Consider the following 21,572-nt stretch of genomic DNA (forward strand, 5'->3'; position numbering starts at 1 on the left):
ACTCTGTAGGTTAGCAAGGATTCTGTGGAACACACCCCTAAGCAACCAAGTGCACCTGCAAGCTCAATTCCTGCCAGGCAAACAAAATTCACTGACAGACGACTTGAGCAGAAATCTAATGGACCCACATGAGTGGAAACTGGAACCAAACTCATTCAGACTTCTAATACACAGGTGGGGGACACCAGAGGTGGACCTCTTTGCGTCCCCTAAAAACCATCAACTAAACAAATTTTGCACCCAAATTCCCCAGAGCCAAGCTTGGAAAGTGGATGCCCTATCCTTCACATGGGAAAACCTCTCAGTCTATGCCTTTCCCCCTATGCCCCTCTTCCCAAAAGGACTCCTCAAGATCAAACAGGACAGGCCAAGGACAATCCTTATTGCACCAGACTGGCCACGCCAGCACTGGTACCCACTCCTACACAGTCTGACAGCAGTGCCACCCTGGCACCTACATCAGATCCCCTCTCTGCTGTCCCAGCAAGAGGGACAGATTTTGCATCCTCAGCTGCAAACCCTGAACCTGGCAGCCTGGCTTATTCCCTGAATACATCGCCAGCAAACATGTGCTGGAGGTTATTCTTGAGACCAGGAGGCCCAGTACTAGGAAATCCTATTCAGAAAAGTGGAATAGATACTGTTCTTGGAGGCAGTCTCAAGGGTAGGACACAGTCGTGCCCTCCTTGCCTCAAATCCTAGATTACCTAACAGAGCTGCTCCACAAAGGCCTATCCTTCTCATCAATTAAGATTCATGCCTCTGCCATCTCAGCTCATTAAAATACTGAGCCACCCCTCTTCTCTCACCCTCTGATCAAACAGTTCGTGAGAGGAGCTAACAATTTAAGACCCCCAAGGAGAGCTCCCACTCCAGCCTAGGACCTTAACTTTGTACTAGAAAGCTCACGCTTCCCCCTTTTGAGCCTGCTGCTACAACAGAGTTAAAATTCTTCTCTTGGAAAACAGCCTTGCTGCTAGCCATCACTTCAGCAAGAAGAGTGTCTTGAGTTACAGGCCCTTATGGCTGTGGAAACCTTCATTAACTTCCATGTGGACAGGGTTTCCCTCAGGACTAACCAATCTTTTATGCCCAAGGTGGTGTCCAGTGTGGCTTTAAACCAATCCATCCATTTGCCAACCTTTTTTCCTAATCCTCAGAATAAAGTGGAAAGGATCCTGCACTCCTTGGACTTGCACAGACAGCTCAGGTTCTACCTTGACAGGACTAAACCTTTCAGAAAATCTGACCGGCTGCTAGTCAGCTTTGCTACAGGGGCAGAGGGGAAGGCCATTTCAAAACAAACCATTTCTAAATGGATAGCACACTGCATCCATTTCTGCTAGAAACACTATGGAAAACCTACCCCACAGGGGATCAGGCCTCATTCCACTAGGGCTACCTCAACCTGTACAGCTTCTCTCATGGGAGTCCCTACCAGGGCCATCCTGGAAGCTGCAACCTGGAATTCTGTACACACCTTCACCAAGCATTTACCACATACCTATCTTTTCTAAATCCAGAGCTGAATTTGCCACAGCAGTCTTACAAGGCCTGCTAGCCAGCCCTACAACTTCTTGACTGCCTCCACCCTTCCTCATCTTTGGGAATCAACCCAAGTGTGATGACTGCAACAGTGAAACATGAAGAACATAGTACAGTTGTGTACACTTACCATAAATGTAGATGTTTGAGTGTATTCACTGTTGCAGTCCTGGTTACCCTCCCTCCGGCCCCTCCTGTCTTTATATACTTTCTACCTATCCTCTTTTTTGCCCATATCTTATGGAAATGGTATTTACTTTTTACTGGAGGTGTTTCACACCATTTGATTGCTTCCTATTTTGGGGCCTCCTGACATCTGGGGCAAGAAAAACTGATGTGATGGTGTCGGCTGTATGTTTTATACCCCTGACAACCTGACGTCATGGATGAGGCGACAGCATCCAACGCAGAAAACCTAAAACTCTGGTATTCGGGCCGACTGAGGGCTACCTGCAGGCAGATAACCCAAGTGTGATGACTGCAACAGTGAATACACTCGAACATTTACATTTATGGTAAGTGTACACAACTGTACTTTATTGGCTTTGCTTGTGCTGATAAAGCTTATCATAGCTTCTTTCTTCCACCAGTTAGACTTAAAGGACCAGTACTGGTAGAAACTGAAAAAGCATATGGTCTTGTGATGAGGTTCTACATGAAATGATCCTGTAAGGACATCAAGTTTTTCAGTTAAATGGCTTCAAAAAGTCCATGACTTTTTACTTTTTCTTTTGAAGTCTTACTGTACTGTTCATGTATATGATAGTAAGCATTCTTTTCTTAGTTATTGCATTTGTGCCCTGAGTTCCTTCATCAGAATGAACTTGGTAACTAGTCTCCCATCATAGACTTCCGAAGTACAAAATTGCCCATGGAATAGTCCAGAAACATTAATGTAATGTTATCATGGAAGATCCCAGATATATTGCCCTTGGAATACTCCAAAAACATTAATGTAATGTTATCAGGAAAGATCCCAGATATTCTACTAGCAAGTTGTGTCACTTTGACTTTCTAAGATATTTAACAAAGAATCACCTTTTCAGAAAGATTTTGCTTAAGGTTTCTTACATTCTGGAAATGGCATGCCAATACACGTATCAGTACTCTAACCTGAAAGTTGTTAATTATTGCACCTGTCAGTAAATGGAAAAATTGTACGATTTCTGAATTTTTTTTAAGCAGCTTCAATAGAGAACAACTGTGCAGTGTGGTCTGGATGTGGAAGGCACATTTTTTTCTGAGAAAAAATATTTTGTTATTTTTGGAAGAACATTTTTAATTGGATCCATTTTTTTTTTTTTTTTATCATTTTCTATAACTTTTCAATATCAAGCTTAAAGACAGCAAGATTGTAAAGCATACTGTTGGAACTTCAAAAGGCCATGTCCAAGAAATCGAATTTAAGAACCTAACACCAGGCAGTGTGATTGCATTCCGGTAAAATAGCAAGTTGTTTATTTATGTAACGTTAACAATTAGGTTTTACTAGAAACCTCATTCACTGAACATCTATTTTCTCTGTTTATTTTCATGTACTTTTTGTAGGGTGAGTCTTGACCCTGATGCTCAAAAAGCTGTAGGGTTGCTTCGTAGTCACCTGATCCAGTTCAGTCCACACTTTAAGTCTGGCAGTGTTTCCAATGACAGTGCGGCAGATGCATTGAAGCTTCCACTTGCTTTGTGAGTATCAGTGACAGCTGTCTAGCAGAAAATACATAAATCTGACTGTATAGTTGCCACTTAAGTGAGTGCTGTTTAAATATCAGTTGACTATATTGGGTGTTGTATGTAGTGTAGAGTGTTAAACAGCTGATGTTTTTTATATGGATCAGTGCTACAGTATTATTGTTTATCTGTAGAAATTAGTTGCAGGCATATCTCCCTTCTGGTTTGACTTCCAGCACTTTTTGGACTTCCCCAAAGTGAAGCTGCCCTTTCCAAGAAACTGACCTGACACATGCCTAAAAAGGGTAGCAGCTGGTGTCATTTTTTACTTTTTTAATCCAAACTTTTGTTCTGTGTAAACAGGCAGCATTAAACAGACAACATTATGAAACCCAAAAAAATCCTATCATGTCTTATTAAGAGGCTTATGTAGTCTTTGTATCACATCTACTTACAAATTGCATAATAAAAGCTACACCAATATGCATTAAATTATTTGATTCCATTCTGAATTACAAAGTATGTGATAAACCAATATCTGCATACATTCTTTGCCAGCATGACGATTTTCATTTCTCTTTTGTCTCAAGAAGTGATTGGTAGTTGTATGTGAACTGGTCCAGCAGAAATTAAGCAGCAATTTGGAAACCTCTCATTTTATTAGAGACTTGATACAATATTTTGAAATTGGGATATTTGTGAATTGGATTGTATGGATTTGGGTCTTCCTAACTTCCATGATGTTCCTAGGAAAAAAATCTTCAAACATTAAAACTAAAAAAAAAGAAAGAAAGCTATTGTATAAATATTGTCTGTAAATATCTAGATGTGGTCGCTTGAAAGAAAAATCTCCTCCCCTACCTCAATCAGCAACAAAAAAAAATATTTCAAATAGCTTTTTTTGTCTTCTTTTGTTTAAACCTACTCCTACACCATTTGTGTTGGCAATTCTGACAATGATGTTGCACAGAATAAAAGCAGTCTTTTAGCCTTGAACATTCAGTTTATCTGCCATCACTAAGGAGGATGGTGTCTTTCTCTTCAGCAGCATTAAAATGGACTATGAGTGTGGCTTGTGGTGGTGGTAGTGGTAGTAGTACTTAGCAGAGATATGTCCCAGAATTAACAGTCCGAAGTTTTAAGACCTTCAGTCTAGATGGGATACTGCTTATGTTAACATGCGAACTAAACTTGTCACTGTCGTAGCTGTGTATTGCAGTACTCGTGAAGTTGTGGTTGTCACATTGGATTTAGAGGGTAGGAGACTTTGCTGTACTACTTTAGTTAGGAAACAAGTAACAGGAATCTTCAAAATTGACAGCCCTAGCAATCTTAACAAGATTGTATACAGTGCAGGGAGTCCACCAAACAAAATTAAAAGCACACTTATGTAAAGTAATAAAGAGCTTAAGGGAACCACTAGGAAGCTCAAAGTTGATACTGAACTTAAAATAGCCACCAAACCCAAAAATAAATAAATCCTTCCTTAATTATATCAGGAAGTTAAGAAATAACACCTGACAATGTTTGAAGCTAGCCAACAATAATACTGCACATTCTGAGTCAAAGGAAATGGCTAATGTCCTTGCTGACAAATTTAGTACAAAAATGTATGCCACCCATGGTTATAGCTATTCCACAGATTCTCCAATCCCTGACATCCTTTTAGTTACTATGCAGCAAGTTCTGTCATCCCTGTGTAAAGCCAACAACACCTCCTCCTCCACGGGCTCTGATAGTATACCGGGTTGTTTGACTACCAGTGCCAAATGTGGCCTAACTGGTCCCCTGGTTTACCTGTTTAATCTAAACCTGTCCTCTGCTTACATTCTTGAAGCCTAGAAAACAACCATAATGTTACACAAGGGTGGTCCAACCATAGACCCTGATAACTAAAGACCTATTGATGTTCTTTGTTTCACTCTGGCAGCCCTGACCTGTGGGATTTCTTACCATAAAAGCCCTTGACTGGCCCAACTACCAGAGAAAAAAATATCCCTCCTCCGTGGGCTGGCAGACAATTTGACTGATGTATATAGGGAGCCAGCCAAAGTTATGATATCGGTCTTTCCTTGCCGTCAGAGCCCAAAGCAGTGTTTCAGTGCATCTATTAGTCCACACTAGCGATGTTGTCTGAAAGCTTAAGTACCCCATTAGGGAACTCTTTTCTTTGTTTGACTCCTGTCGGATAAGGTTAATAACTGACTCTGTTTTGGTAAACAGATTCCACACCAAGACTTCCATTCCCTTTGTGTCACCTGTTTAGGCCCATATCACTACATACCCAATTGCCGTTTCTGTGCCCATTTCAATTCTTGGACTATTAGGCATAGGACTGAAAGCTTAGCTGGTCACCTTAGTCTCGTGTGCAGTTCTCAACATCCAGTGGTGTCTGCCAGTCGTACTGAGTTTGAGCTCCCTAATGCAGGCGGGATAAAGAAAAGTGACTCAAGCTTAGGGTCTCTGACGATAATCATTCTCCGTCTGCTAGTCCTCCAAGGCTCATGATTGCTGTAGAAGAAGCACTTTTACAGTTCCCTTCCACATCTGAGGTGGTGATGCAGGCCTCTGAGATGCATTCGGAATCCGACATGATATTGGGTCCCTCATTTTCTGCCCAGGCCTTAACATTTGGCTGATCTGTCAGGTCCGGGGCTGCTCAGCAGGCCTTTTCTTCTGATGAGCGAGCTTTTACCAGTGATGCTCCATTGTGGCATCAGCTTACACCAGTTGCTCATTCTTTGAGAGACTGGCATCAGAATTGTGAATGTTTCCAGGTCCTAACCCGAAGCTGCCCCAAAGAAGGGAACTCTTCCACAGGCCTATGCTTAGGCCTGCCAGCTCCCACATACACAGGGTTATCAGCAGGAATTGGTTAGGTTGGTTGAAGACTTAATCTTCCTGGTCAGATTCAGCCAACCCCCTATTGAGTCTTCAACAGGGAAAAGGAAAAGGGATCCTGCACCTGAAGTACTTTCTTATCCTTTTGAATCTGCTGAGGATTCTGACCAGGAGTAGTCTGTTTTTGATGAAGGACCCTCCTTGACTTCCTTTGAGGATTCAGATTCTGAAAAAAAAATGGCTTCTGCTTCTCCCCCTGAGGAGATTACTTTTGGAGAAAACTCTTCATGCCATTTGTGAATATTTTCAGTGGGAAGCCCAGGATTATCCGCAGTCCAAGAAAAGGATTGGGGAATTCCTTGTCCTGCCAGAGCACAAGCTTCTTGACATTCCTTCTGTTTTAGAGGTTGTAGAGTATGCTTTCTTCTGTTCCTGTTTGAATCCTTATTCCCCTTCCACCAGCCAGGTTTTAGAGGGTTCTAGTCTCCCATAAACATCTTTTTAAGAGCCCTTCTGCTGTTCCAGAGGTTGTCACCCCTGGACCCAAAGGAGCTAGAGCCACTTCCTCAAAAAACCCTTTAACATCTGATATAGAGCAGGACTATTGCTAGATTTAGCAAAAAAGTTTATACCTTTGCCACCTTAGCTATGAGGGCTCTTTTAACTGCCATCTCCACATGATCAAATACCAGCAGACCATTCTGGATCAGTTAAAGCAAATAATTACTACCATTGAGGACAAGAGCCTTTCCAAAGAATTACTAGACCTTTGTCACTCTAGCTTTCAAGTAGCTATGTGTTCTTTGCACTGTGGCTATGACGCTATAAAGGCTTCCAGCCGGCTGCAGCCACTGGTTCTGTTATTAGAAGACATGCATGGCTAAGGAAACAGTCTCTCCCTAAGCATGTCAAGTCAAATCTTTTGGATGGCCCTCTAGACAAGGATTTCCTCTTTGGGTCCAAAGCTGTGGTTGTACTTAAAAAGATGGAAGACTACATTAAATCCGGGCAAACTGTTAGACTTCCTTCAAGTTCATCCCCTTATATTTAGTAGGAAGTGTCCCACTAAACATTGGTCCTTTCCCACACAATCCAAAAACAGCAGAGGAGACCCTGGAGGGAAAGGACACAAAGGCAACAGCAACTACAAAGACCCAGACAGTGGACCTCAGACACTTCCAGGTAAAGCAGTTCTAGGCCACATACCCCTGGCAGAGAGCAATAGTGGCTCATCAATCCCAGTTTCTTTGGACCCCAATCTCCTCTACAGCCCACCCCACCCTCCACAAGACTAGGAGGAAGACTATCCCTGTTCGAGGAAAATTGTTCCCTAATCATTTCGTACAGGTGGGTTCTAAGCATTATTTCAAATGACTATAAACTCACTTTCAAAGAACCATTAAAGTATGCAGGCTATCCAGACATTCCACCAATGCACAGGACAGAGACCCTTTCATAAATTCAGATATTGTGCTCACAGGGCTCAGTGGAACCAGTTCTGGAACACCAAAAGGGAAAGGGTTTCTCCTTCAAGCTGTTCCTAGTTCCCAGAAAGGAAGGCTGTTGGTGTGCCATTTTAGACCCATCCATCCTCAACCAGTCCCTGCTGGTTCCAAAATTTAAAATTTTAACTCTTCAAAAACTTTTATCCATGATGGCTCCTCAGGCCTTCATGACCACCCTAGATCTAAAAGATGCCTACTCACACATTCCTTTAGAGGAATCACACACAAGCTTTCTATGCTTCAGAGCAGTACCAGTCACTGTCCATTTTCTGCACTGCCCTTTGACTTGTCTGCTGTTTCCAGGGTATTCACAAAGTGCTTAGCCCATCTAATCACCTTTTGCAGGACCAGAGGGGCCCAGATCTACCCCTACATGGGCGATTGTTTAATTAATACAAGCCACAAGTCTGTATAAACTCCACATGGGTTCTAGTGTTCATCCAGAACCTCTTGACATCCCTGGGGCTTTAACATAAATATACATAAGTCCAACACAGAGCTGTCCACCAGGATTGTCTTCCTTGGGGCTGTTCTGGACTCGTTCTTCAAAAGGCCTTCTTACCTCCAGCAAGGTCTCCTTCTTGACTCACTACTTCCAAAAGTTTATGCAGAGATATAATGCCTCTTAGCCAGGGAATTCCTCAGAGCACTCAGCTACATGCCATCTTGCATCCTCATGGTCCCTCTGGCCAGGCTGTACATGAGGAAGCTCTAGTGATACCTCAGAATGTGTGGTGCCAGCACCCCCAACCCCTTTTGACCGAGATATAGTTGATCCTTTGTCTCAAGGAGGAATTTGCATGGTGGGCACAGATGTTCTTCATGTTTCACTGTTGCAGTCATTACATCTTGCAGAAGATACCTCCGCTTCAAAGCAGGCTTTTTGCATTATCAGTTCTCTGCACTGCCCTTTGGCTTATATACTGTGCCCAGGGTCTTTACAAAGTGCCTGGCTGCAGTAATTGTATTTTGCAGGCAAAGAAATATTCAAATATATCCATACCTGGACGATTGTCTAATTCAGGCAGAAAACAAAGCCATTCTTCTAAAACATCTGGCGTTTGTAAAAAGGGTTCTAACTTGTCTAGGGTACACCATAAATGAAAAGAAATCACAACTAGTACCCTCTCAAAAAATGGCATTCCTGGGTGCAAGCTTGAATACAACTGCCCAGATGGCTTACCTTACACCAGAAAAGCAAATTCAGTTGGTGACTTACTTCAAACAGGTGTCCACAAAAAACGTGCTCTCAGCAACACAAATACTGCAAGCCTTGGGGGTAATGGCCTCCTGCATTCTTCTAATTCCATGTACAAGACTGCATATGAGGAAACTTCAGTGGTACTTAAAAAGTTTATGGAGTCAGCATTCTCACAGCCTGGAAACAATGATTCCTATCATACCTTGCCTGCAACTAGAGTTCCTTTGGTGGGCAGAAGCCTGCCACCAAAACAAGGGACTGCCATTCACACCACCCCCTGCCGCCCAAACCCTAACTACAGATGCATCAGACTATGCATGGGGGGCTCATCTGGCAGGGAGCTTATCTGGCAGGGAAGTGCATTCAGGGCAAATAGAGCTTGAATCAAATGCACCTTCATATCAATCACAAAGAAATGCTAGCTGTACAGAAAGCACTGACAGCCCTCAAGGACTACCTTCATCCAGGGCAGCTAATGGTAAAGACGGACAACACCACAGTTATGTGGTCCATAAACAAGTAGGGGGGTACACATTCCTACCCCTCTGCAGACAAGCCATGGCATTGTGGAACACTGCCTTGAGCTATCAAGTACAACTACAAGCCCAGTTCCTGCCAGGAAAGCTGAATATTTTGGCAGACGATCTAAGCAGAAATCTCATGGACCCACATGAATGGAAACTGGAACCATGGATTTTCAACATGTTAATATGCAAATGGGGGAGCCGAGACATAGATCTCTCTGCCTCACCCCAGAACTACCAGTTGGACAAATTTTGCACAAGATCTCCTCACATAAAAGCCTGGAAAGTGGATGCTCTGTCCTTCAGCTGGGAAAACCTGTCAGTCTATGCTTTTTCCCCTCTGCTTTGCTCCCCAGAGTTCTACTAAAAGTCAAACAGGACAAACCAAAGATGATTTTACTTGCTCCAGACTGGCCTTGCAAACACTGGTACCCCCTCCTACACAGTCTGTCACAACTTTCTCCATGGCACCTGCCTCAGACACCTTCCTTACTGTCTCAGCAGAACAAACAAATTCTGCACCCTCAGCTCCAAACATTGAATCTTGCAGCTTGGCTAATCACTTAAATTCTCCCTTTGCATCCCTCAGCAAACCTGTGATGGATGTCACTCTGGAGGCGAGAAGACCTAGTACCAGAAAATCTTATGCTGACAAATGGAAAAGATTCTGTGCCTTGAATCAATCTCAAGGGATGACCACAGCAGTGCCCAATTTACCTCAGATTTTGCAATACTTAACTGAGATGCTTCACAAGGGCCTATCTTTTTCTTCCATAAAAATCCATGCCTCAGCCAGTTCAGCTCATTACAACACAGAACCCCCCCCCTTCTCTCATCCTCTGTTAAAGCTGTATCTCAGAGGGGCCAAAAACTTAAAGCCACCCAGGAGAGCTCCAACCCCTGCCTGGGACCTTAACTTTGTATTGGAAAAACTCACTCTACCTCCTTTCGAGCCAGCTGTTAACTGCAGACGTAAAATTCCTTTCCTGGAAAACAGGCTTCCTTTTAGCAATCACTTCAGCTAGAAAGATTTCTGAATTACAGGCCCTTATGGCAGTGGATCCTTTCATCATCTTTCATACGAACAGGGTGTCACTCAGGAACAACCCATCCTTCATGCCCAAGGTGATGTCCAGTGTGGCTCTTAATAGGTCCATTCATTTGCCAACTTTCTTTCCCAATCCACAGAACAAGGGTAGCGGATTCTGCATTTATTGGATGTATTTCCATGGTGGTACAGCGGTAGCATTGTTGCCTCACAGCAAGAGGTTCTCCCGTTCGATTCTCGGCTTGGCTTGGGAGTGCCTTCTGTGTGGAGTCTGCATGTCCTCCCCAGTTGGGTAGCGTTCGAAAGACATGCATGCATAAATGGGCATTTCTTCTTTGAAGGTTGGGCATCGAGCTGGCACCTCAGCGTTTCATAAAAATCTGCCAATCATTAGCGGACCGGAGTTCTGCTGTGGTGACCCCTTACCAGGGAAAAAGCCGAAAGACAAACAACAACAACAACACAGACAACTTAGATTTTACTTGGACAGGACTAAATCTCGAAGAAAATTTGAACAACTGCTGGTAGCATTTGCTGCAGGGGCAGAGGGAAAGGCTATTTCAAAGCAAACCATTTCCAAATGGATAAGCCATTGCATTCATTTCTGCTATAAGCACCATGGAAAACCTATCCCTCAGGGGATCAGATCCCATTCCACCAGGGCTGCATCTACTTCTACAGCCTTTCTCAGAGGTGTTCCTACCAGGGATATTCTAGAAGCTGCTACCTGGAGTTCAGTTCATACTTTCACCAAGCACTATCACTTACCAATTTTCTCTAAATCTAGAGCTGACTTTGCCACTGCTGTTTTGCAGGGCCTTATAGCCGGTCCTAATTCTGCATAAATCCATCCTCCCAACCTTAGCTTTGGGAATCTACCCAGATGTAATGACTGCTACATCTGGAAGCATTTCTCTGCATAGCCAAGTAATGGGGAGTTCCCCAGATAGATCTCTTCAGCGCCAAGGAAAATGGTTAACTAAAAGATTTGCTCCAGGAGCAAACTACTCTCAGCCTAGAAAAAGATGTTTTTTAATTTTCCTTGGACTCACCTTTTCATCTAAGCATTCCCACCCTTACTTCTACTTCCTCAGGTATTTCTAAAAATATGGAATGAGGTGCCTAGGGCAATACTGATAGCTCCGAACTGGGCCAGGCAGCATCACTATCCTCTGCTGCTCAACCTAACCAATGAGAATCCATGGCAGTCAGTTGCCTCAGAGAATGGAACTTCTGACAAAGGGCAACGGAAGGATTGTGCATCCCAGCCTGCAGACATTCAAACTCTCGGCCTGGATAATTCCACAGCCTCCTGGGCTGGGAAGCAAATATTGTGGGAAGAAATAGCCAGGGAATTGTTATGGCTAGGCCTGTACAGGCCCTAGGGCCGATAGCCTAGTACCAGCCTATGATCCTACCCTAAGCAAGCAGGCTTAAGACATCTTTAGAGGCCAGAAGGCCTGGTACTAGGAAATGTTATTTAGCAAAGTGGAAGAGGTTTTCCATCTGGTGTCAACAACAGGGCCACAGTTCTCTTTTAGCTAAGATCTCTATCATCCTAGATTATCTGGCTAGTCTGGTTGACAAGGACCTGTCCTATTCTTCATTAAAATTCATGCCTCTCCATTTCAGCCCATATCATTATTCTTCCTCCTATCTTTTCACACCCCTGTCTAAGGCAATTTTTTATAGGAGTTATCCACATCAGACATTCCAGGAGACAACCTACCCCTCCATGGGACCACAATTTTGTTCTGGAAAAATGCACTCTGCCTCCTTTCAAACCAGTGGCTTCTGCTGACTTAAAGTTTCTAACTTGGAAAAATGACCTTTTGCTGGCTGTCACCTCTACCAGGAGAGTATCTGAGCTGCAGGCTGTCATGGCAGTGGGACTCTTCCTTACCTTCCATTTAAGCAGTCTCCCTCAGGACTAACCCTACCTTTATGCACAGGGTGGTCACAAGCGCAGTCTTGAATTAAGTCATACACCTGCCCACCTTTCCCAAACCACAGAACCAGTGGGAAAGAATCTGTCATTCATTGGATGTTCATAGGCAGCTTCATTACTATCTTGACAGAACTAAAACATTGAGAAAATCAGAGCAAGTCTTTGTGGCCTTTGCCACTGGTTCTGAAGGGAAACCAGTTTCCAAACAGACTATTTCCAAAATGATCTCTCACTGTGTCTCATTTTGTTAGTCATCATGATAAGAAGCCAACTGAAGCTGTCAGGACTCCTCCTACTTGGGCTATTGCTACCTCTACTGCCTTTTTAAAAGGAGTCCCTATCAAGTACATTCTGGAAGCGGCATCCCGGTCATCTGTGCATAGGTTCACCAAACACTACCATTTTATCAGCCTTTTTCAGGTCCAGAGCAGGATTCACCACTGCTATTGTGCAGGACATCCTTTCCTCTTCCTAATCTTCCTTCCACCATCCTTTCAGCTTTGGGAATTATCCCACAAGTCAGGACTGCAGCAGTGAAACACGGAGAACATGGTATAGTTGTATACACTTACCATAAAATGTAGATGTTTGCGTGTATTCACTGTTGCAGTCTTCTTTCCGTCCTTCCTTCCCCATTAGCCTACAGGGTAGTTTGGTACAAACTTCCTGTCAAGCCATTAGGTTCTCTGTCTTAGGTCTGTTACTCTTGGACCCATCTTGGGGGTTCCTACCTCCAAGAGGACAAAAGAAAATTGATTTCATGATGCCAGTTGGCTCCCTATGTACCCAAGCGTACTGATGTCAGTCAGGGAGCCCACCAGCCCATGAAGGAGGGGGATTTTTCTCTGGTAGTCATGCCGATCTAGGGCTTTCATAGCAGGAAATCACACAAGTCATGATTGCAACAGTGAATACACTCAAACATCTACAGTGAATACACTCAAACATCTACATTTATGGTAAGTGTGCACAACTGCACTGTCTCGCTAGTCGTGCGTGTAAAGCTGTTGAGCATATTATCTCAAACTTTATTAATCTGGACATTGAAGGACATCAGCCCTGGACCCTTATTAATTTGGCTTTGTCAAAAGGAAGGTCCTGCCTCTTTAACATCATGAATTTCTTTGAAAAAGTAACTGAAGCAGTAGATAGTGGCTATGCAGTGCATGCAACAAATCTGGACTTGGCCAAGCCCTTTGCCACTGTTCCCTATGCAGGTGTTATTGACAAACTTGTAAATCTTAGTACTTATGTTGTGCGGTAGTTAGCTAACTGGTTGTCTGGCAAAACCCAAGTGATCAGTGTCACAAGTGCCTTGTATGAAAGCAGAGTAGTTAGCAGAGGTATACCACATGGCTCAGGGTTGGACCATTTCCTGTTTGGCATCTACGTCTCAGTCCTTCAGCCCAGCACTCCTTGGTGATTAACTAACTTTACAAATGACTGTAAACTGGATGTTTGATCTTTCACTGATTCATAATTGATCCAACATGAGTTAGACCATGTTAACAAGTGGTGCAAGGACAATCTAGCATAGTTCATTTTAAAGCATTTTCACATATCATGTAGGTGATGTTCTCATTCAGACACCCATTACACGTCTTAAGTCAGACACTATCGTAAGGGTATTCCTCATAATTTTATTGTTTGACTATCATTTCTCTGTAGTAGTTCAAAAAGCCTTCAATCTGGTGCATTTAATTTGTAAGGATGTTTCCACTCGATCTAAGAAGTCTTAATTCCTCCTTAAGTATCTCAACAGACCTATTATTAAATATAATACACCTTTTGGCATGTATTTGTCTAAACATAGCACTCAGCTTGAGAGACCATGGAAATTCATAACTAAAAAGATCAGTGGCTTCAAAAATCTTTACTGTTAGGGGAGGCTTGCTCCCTCTTTGTGTGTATTCGTTACTTACAGACGTCTCCATGAAGATCTGTATCTAGCTTTTCAGGCCATGAAAGATCTAACCCTCTTTGACCTGATGTTCTTCCACTTCACTGTTGCAGTATTCTTTACATTAGGGATCCCCTGCTAAGGATGGCCTGATGTCCCACCATTATACCAAAGCCTTTAGGTTGCTGTAGTGTATTCAATAAATCACACATATGCTCCTTGCGTAGAGTAGGGCATAAAGATGAAGTCTGGACATACCACCCTCAGAAATTCTTTGCTGCCAGTCCATATGCCATTGGTCTATCGTCTGTCTGAATGCCTATTCTATTGCTGGTTCACCAAGCCGTTACATGTAAGTGCCTCATTGGAGTTCATTTTTTTACTTGTTCTTTATTGTTGCTTGTGGGGTTTCTTGTCATCCAAGAAGGGTAAATACCAGTGTGGGAGACAGATTCCCCATAAAGATCATAATGACCAGTGTCTTTTTTGCCTCAGTGCCTCTCACGATCAAATGTCCTGTTCCATTTATCAGGCATTTGTACCTAAAACCCTTCCTAGTAGACAATCTTCTTTGGTGCTTTTTCTTGACAGTCAGCATCTTAAGCTGCTTGCAAAAGACACGATAGAGGGTGCTGCCCACTCCAAGGGACAGCCATCAGTGAAGAAGGCTAAGAAGCCTAGGCTGGAATCTTTGGCTGTGTAGCCTCCGCTGGACGTCTCTCCTGAAGTGAATGAATGATCAGAAGTTTGCCCAGCTTTGTCATTGGATTCTTCTGACACACCTGGGTTGAAGACTGGTGGGGATCAGACTTTCAACATGTCCAAGGAGGCTTTGCAGATGTCCGTTTCAGACACTCGGGGAACCACAGCTGATCATTTCCAAGGGGCCTAGGGGTGTTCCTCAAATATTAGAGAAGTCCCTACTACTATCATTGAATGCCGTACTGGGGCAGAGCCTTCCAAATTATATAAGGCAGATGTCCAGTTGAAAAAAGCAAAAGACTAAACATACTTCTACTGCTGCTAAGGATCCACAGAGTGGATGGCAGGTCTTCACTCAGGGTTTGTTTATTGCTTTGGCATTGAAACCTCCTCAGGGAGTTTTTGTTCCAGCCCCCTCTTGGTCCTCTACTCCCCTAAAAAGACCCAGGGAACAGGATTCTGGTGAGGAATCCCTTGCTTACTCTTCTCAGAAATTCTCCTTTGGACTGTAGATCAGAGGAAGAGGAATCCACCCGTCTTGATACTCCCTTTGAAGAGATTTCTTTTGGGGACAAGATCTCCCAGATGATGGAGTTCTTTAAATGGGATTGTGCTTAGGTCTTTGAGGTACATAAAGGATATTGTGGGTTGCTGCAGATGGATTCTCCTAAACCTTTTGCTGTTCTTCCTGTGTTGGCTGCCTCATTGGATGCTTTTTCCAGTGCTTCTAAGGCTCCAGACTCTTGGCCCCTTGCTCCCAAGAAACCTGATAGATTTTATAGGGTGCCTGAGGACTGCAAATTGTTGTACAAGTACCTTTCTGCTGACCCCCGGTGGTGTCTGTAGCTTCTGACAAGCCCATTCATTTGCTTCCTTCTGCCAAGTTACTGCCATCTGATAAAGACTACAGGACCATGGAATGGATAGGCAGGAAGGTTTACACCTCTGCTACCTTGGTTTGTAGGACTGTTAATTATCAGGCCCATATGTCCAGTTACTTGTTGGCTTTCCTATCCCAGGCTTGTCAGGTTATTTCTGATCTTCCAGACACTAAGGGTAAAACTTCTGTTCTTTCCCTGTTGGGGACTTCCTCCCAGGTGGCTCATTATTCCATCAAGTGTAGTTATAGTGCAGCAGATGCTTCCTTTAGGACTGGTGCTTTTGGATCAATGATATGATATTCTTGGCTTTGGCTTCAGCCTTTGCCTGATGATATTAAGGCTAAATTTATGGATGCTCCTCTTCATAATAAAGTCCTTTCAGGATAAGGGCAAGGCTTTACTTAAGCATGCATGTTTCTCTTGTGCCTAAATTTCATAGAAACTACACCAGTAAGCCAGAATTTGTTTGCATGCAATCTTGCCCTCCTCCTAAGGGCAAAAAGGTGTGGTAAGCGGGCTCCTCCTGCTAAGGCTACAAAGGCTTCAGTGTCTCAGAAGTCTCCTTTTCCAGATAAACCAGGTACTGTCTGACTATTGTATTCTTCTCAGCAAATTTCCTCTTTGTCTTCACACCTCTTTCTCCTTCCTGTTTGCCTACAGATTCGTCAGGATTCCTGGGTCCTGTCCTTTATTCTTCGGGTATTTCATGGTTTGGAAATCCCTTCCTTCTTTTATAGGTGCACCTTAGTCTCCTCAGGAACAACTCTCCTCTGACTCAGGGTACTATTCAAGAGGTGCATGTGTCCCAAAGGGGAAGGGGGTTTACTCTGGGATGTTTCTGGTGCCGAGAAAAGAGGGTACTTGGAGACCAATTCCAGACCTCTCTCATCTGAACACTTTCTGAAGGTGCCCTGCTTTTGAATGTTGTCCCTTCAGGCTTTGTTCCTTCTTTTGCTTCCTCAGGCTTACACGATTTCTGAGGATCTCGAGGTTGCTTATCTCCATATTCCGATCCATTTCCTTTTTAGGAAGTTTTTATGTTTCTCTATCGCTTCCTGGCATTTTCAGTTCTCTGCTCTGCCCTTTTGCCTTTCTACTGTCCCAAGGGTATTCACAAATTGCCTTGCTCCTTTGATTGCTTTTTGCAGGACTCAGGGGATCCAAGTATTTACTTAGACAACCTCCTGTTTCAGGCATCCTCTCCAGAGATCCTGTTGCAAAGTCTTCATTTTTACCATTTCCCTTCTGCAAAGCCTGGAGTTCACAATAAACTTCAAAAAGTATTTTTCTAAATCCTTCTCAGGACCATATTTTTCTGGCGTGCAGGATTCAGATGGTACCTGTGATGGCCATCCTGCCTCCTTCCAAGAAGGCCTTGACACTCATTTCCTTCTTTCAGACTCTTCTTTCTCTGGCCTGTGTTACAGTCAGGGAGTTTCTGAGAGCTCTAGGATTCATGACATTCACCATCCCTATGCTCCCTCTGGCCAAACTCCACATGAGAAATAATTTTCAGTGGTTCCTGAAGTCACTTTGGCTTCAACATGTGCATCTCATAGAATTTGTAGATCGTTTTACCTTGTCTTAAGAAGAACTTCACTGGTTGATCCAGCAGTTGTCTCTAAATCTAAGATTTCCTTTTCATTCCCCTCTTCCCTCTTAGGAAGGAGCTGTTCACAGATGCTTCAGACGTGGGATGGAGAAGCAGCTTTTGGTTCCCTAAAGGTTCAGGAGGAATGGTCACCTTTTCAACAGAAAGAGCACATCAAGGTCAAGGAAATGGGACCTCTTCTGCTGTTGCTTCAGGCTTTTCAACCTCTTTTCTCCCCAGGACCTCTCAAGGTATTTACAGACAGTACCACAGTGATGTGGTATGTAAACAAACAGGGAGGAACAAGATCTTATCTTCTGTGGCAGTTGGCACTCCTGCTGTACAATCTTGTTGTCCAGTATAGTGACTCTTCAGGCAGTGTACATTCCCTTAGGTCAAAACATTGTGGCAGACACTATGAACAGGTCCTTAACTCAGTCCCATGAATGGATGATTCACAGGGATGTGTTTCTGGATATTGTCCACCATTGGGGTATGGCTCAAATTGGTCTGTTTGCCTCTCCTCTGAACAGACAGCTTCCTCAGTTTTATGCCAGAGTCCCAGGTCTTCTGGTTTTGGAAGATGGATGAGCTTTTTCTTGGAAGCGGGTGTTTCTTTATGCCTTCCCTCCCCTTCCCCTCATTCCAAAAGTCATGTTCAAAATTCAGCAGGATGCTCCCAAAATCTTGTTAGTCACCCCCGTTTGGCCAAGACAGCATTGGTTCCCTCTTCTGCTTTTAGCCAAGGGCAGTCATCACAAGTTACCTCACAAGGTAGACGTACTTGCACAAGACAAGGGATCTCTCAATAATCCCCACCTGTAAAGCTCTTCACCTGACACTGTGGGTGATAGAATTTTGATTCCATGTAGACACTATTTTTTTGAGGATGGGCTTAGGGTCCTGTAGGAGGCCAGGAAACCCAATAGTAGGAAATCCTATTTAACCAAATGGAAGAGGTTTTCTGTTTGGTGTCTTTCTCAAAATGTGGATCCACTTTCTGTGGATGCTCCTTTGGTTTTCTCTTATCTGTGTGAACTGCTCAATTCTGGGTTGACTTATTCTTCTGTTAAGGCCCACTTATGAGCCAGTTCTGCTTGTCTGCCTTTAACTCCTCCTTTAGCTTCTGGATTTGAGGCTAAACATTTCCTAAAATGTGTCTTTCATATTACACCTCCCAGGAAGCCTGTTTCTCCTTCTTGGGATCTTAATTTTGTTTTGGAAAAATTGACCGTGGCTCCTTTTGAGCCTGCAACTTTAACTTGCTTTTGCAGTATTACTCTTGGAAGACTATTTTTGTTAGCCTTTACTTCTACTAGATGGGTGTCTGAGCTTCAAGCCCTTGTGGCTTGTCCTCTTTTGTTTTTTCATAGGGATAAGGTGGACAGAATTTGTTTGCGTGCAATCTTGCCCTCCATGTGTATTAATCCTCCTTTTATGCCCAAGGTGGTGAATGAGTTGCCCCTTAGTCAGTCTATTCATTTGCCCACTTTTTCCCCTTCTCTGCAATCTGTCATTGAGAAGTTGCTGCACATGTTGGATGTTCATAGACAACTCAGATTTTATTTGAATAAGACTGAGATTATCAGGAATTCAGATCAACTTTCTTTTCTTTCATTCTAGTTCCTTAGGATTAGCTTGTATCCAAGCAAACTATTTCTTCTTGGATCTCAGAGCTGGTTTTCCTAGGAACATCCTTCATGGCTTCCTAGAGGGCTCTGCTGGTCCCTCCTCCTCCCAAGTTTCTTCCTGAGCTTTGTCAGTCTCCCTATTGTAAGGAATACTGTGCCAATGACATGGATGGGCATGTACAATTGTGTAAAATCTTACCATAACAATAGATGTCCTTCTCTTCACTGTTGCAGTATTCACTCTCTCCCTCCACCCTTTGGTCCATTTCTCTTCTGGATGTACTGATTACTTCTGTTTTCCTTGGATTGATGTCCCTACTGAGGATCTCAGTTCTGAGGGTAGTACATCCAGACATCACCTTTATGTCCTACATTACACAAGGATCATACATTTGATGTACAGCATACCTTAAAGCAACCTAAAGGCTGTGGTATACTGGCTGGATGTCGGGCCACACTTGGCAGGGGATCCTTAATGTAAAGAATACTCCAACAGTGAAGAGAAGGACATCTACCATTATGGTAAGATTTTACACAACTGTACTTTCCTTCACAGAACAAATAGTATCTCCAGTACCTGATTTAAAGAAAGTAAACCTTTTCAATAGGTAAGACACATTGGCATGATAGCTTTATCACTAAGTATCCTTCAGCTCCGGAACAAACTTCCATAAATATCAAGTAGAATAACACTCTTGCACCTTCAAGATAAATGTAGATAATTGGATGGACAGGCTCAGATTCTACACTTGCCTATCTCGGGTTGCCCTTCTGGAGCCCAGATGCACATTTTGATTTGGCTAGGCTTGTAATGGTCTGCAGACCAATTGCCTAGTACTTGCATATGAACCTATTTTTACTGGAAAACTCTCAGACCCTGCTATTGACTGCTGTGAGAGAAAGGTTAATTTGTTTTTCCTTGTATTGCTTTCTTAATAATTTGTATTGCATTATTCCTTACTTCTGTTTTGTATATTATGGTGTGTTTTCATTCCACTGAGTTTTGATTGTATTATGCTTTCTACTTCATACTTAAACTAGGAAAGAGACTAGAAGTGTGTCTGTTGTCAAACACAAATTGAACACTCCTTACCTTCTCACTGTCTCTAGTTGCTCGCCTCTTATTTGACCACATATTTCCTTCCTTCTTTTCATTGGCTATTAAGTAAGCCCAAAATTAAAATTTTGTGAAGTCACTCCCCCTTCCATCTTCAGCTATTTAAATTTATTGGCCCTGCCACTGAAATCTGTAGAGCCGAAATACTAAATGCCAACCCCCAAACAATCAGTCTTGCTCTTTTAAAATTAGTGGCTCTCCCCATAGATTAGTAAAGTTTGAGTTAACCCCTCTTTTATATGTTATGGTTTAGTGCTCACTGCAACTGATTTTTTTTCACCTTTAAAATCTGCAGCGTCTGGTCCACGACCAGCAATCATCGAGGAATCCACATTCTCTCTCTCTAGTCATCTTGGTATTAGTGCTTCTGTTTTGCTCCTTGTGAGAGAAGGAGCAGAGGGCATGATTCCTGACCATCTTTGATAGGACACTGACTTTTCTGTGTGTGACTTTCCTGAGTACTTTGGTTGTTAGTCAAGGCATTTGCCATTAAAGGGGTACAACAAACCTACAAACCCCTGGATTATATGGGACAAGACTGTTGATCACCAAAGAGCCCATGGGCGCCTTCTCATCTTGGAATTGGTGCTACTGTTTTGTTTCTGGTGAGAGAAGAAGCAAAGGTGCATTGTATCCCAGTAGTGTGAAGCTGTGGTGAGACCAGCACTGGTACTAGCCAGGTAGTAGCCAATTAGGTGAATCCCCACTATTCATTGTTCTTTGCAAAGGTAATTCTTTTTTTCTTTTCAGTAAGTATTGTTTGATTAGCTACTGTCCAGTCTAACTTCAGAATATCTCCCTAAGTACTTCATTCATAAATCATCAGACTCTCCTTTAGTAGTGTCCACTCAACTATTTGGCAGTGCTCTGTATAGATGCAGGCATCTTGAGTTGACATTTTTTCTGTAAAACCAGATGCTCCTGACCTTAGGTTGCTGTGAGAATATAAAGTAATCAATAAAAGAGGGCCTGTTGCCATGGATGTGAACTTTTCCCACCATCTCTGTTACCTGCTTGTTATATATGGACATCCTGAGACAATGTAGAAATTGCCTCATGTTTATTGGCAATCAGGTCATTCTCAAGCAGACTGATAAGGTATGTGAAAGATGTATGTACACAATGCCTCTGGAGGCAAAGCTCTCCCATACAATCACTCCTAATGTCAGTCAGGTTGTCAGTAGTACACATGAAGACCCACATATGCTGAGGCACTTAAGTGTAACCTTCCTAAATCCCAAAGACTTCTTAGAAGAAGCACATATCACAGATGCTCTCAGCAGTCTCAAATGCACTCTTTCAGAAACATCTGCATCAACACATACAGCTACATGTCATGGAATTTTTTTTCTAAGCCCAGTAAGGCAAGCCACCACATAATCTAGCGTTCGGTCATTGGAGACTCCATTGTGAGAGACACTGATGTCCTTTCAACAGGCTGACTATGGGAAGTCATGGTCAATTGCTTAT

At 43.1% G+C, this 21,572-nt stretch overlaps 1 protein-coding gene across 4 annotated transcripts in view; it reads left to right on the forward strand.

The window, feature by feature from the left end:
• AGL (amylo-alpha-1, 6-glucosidase, 4-alpha-glucanotransferase) overlaps positions 1 to 21,572 on the forward strand; it is a 1,248,201-nt gene that overhangs the window by 731,088 nt on the left and 495,541 nt on the right. For all 4 annotated transcript variants that reach the window (XM_044085615.1, XM_044085617.1, XM_044085614.1 and 1 more), the window contains exons 19-20: positions 2,882 to 2,985; positions 3,094 to 3,228. In XM_044085615.1, coding sequence (XP_043941550.1) covers positions 2,882 to 2,985; positions 3,094 to 3,228 — 239 coding nt within the window. The remainder of the gene's footprint in view (positions 1 to 2,881; positions 2,986 to 3,093; positions 3,229 to 21,572) is intronic.

The sequence above is a fragment of the Protopterus annectens genome, chromosome 10.part0, assembly GCF_019279795.1.
Source record: "Protopterus annectens isolate FY-2018-M chromosome 10.part0, PAN1.0, whole genome shotgun sequence".
Lineage (NCBI taxonomy): Eukaryota > Metazoa > Chordata > Ceratodontiformes > Protopteridae > Protopterus > Protopterus annectens.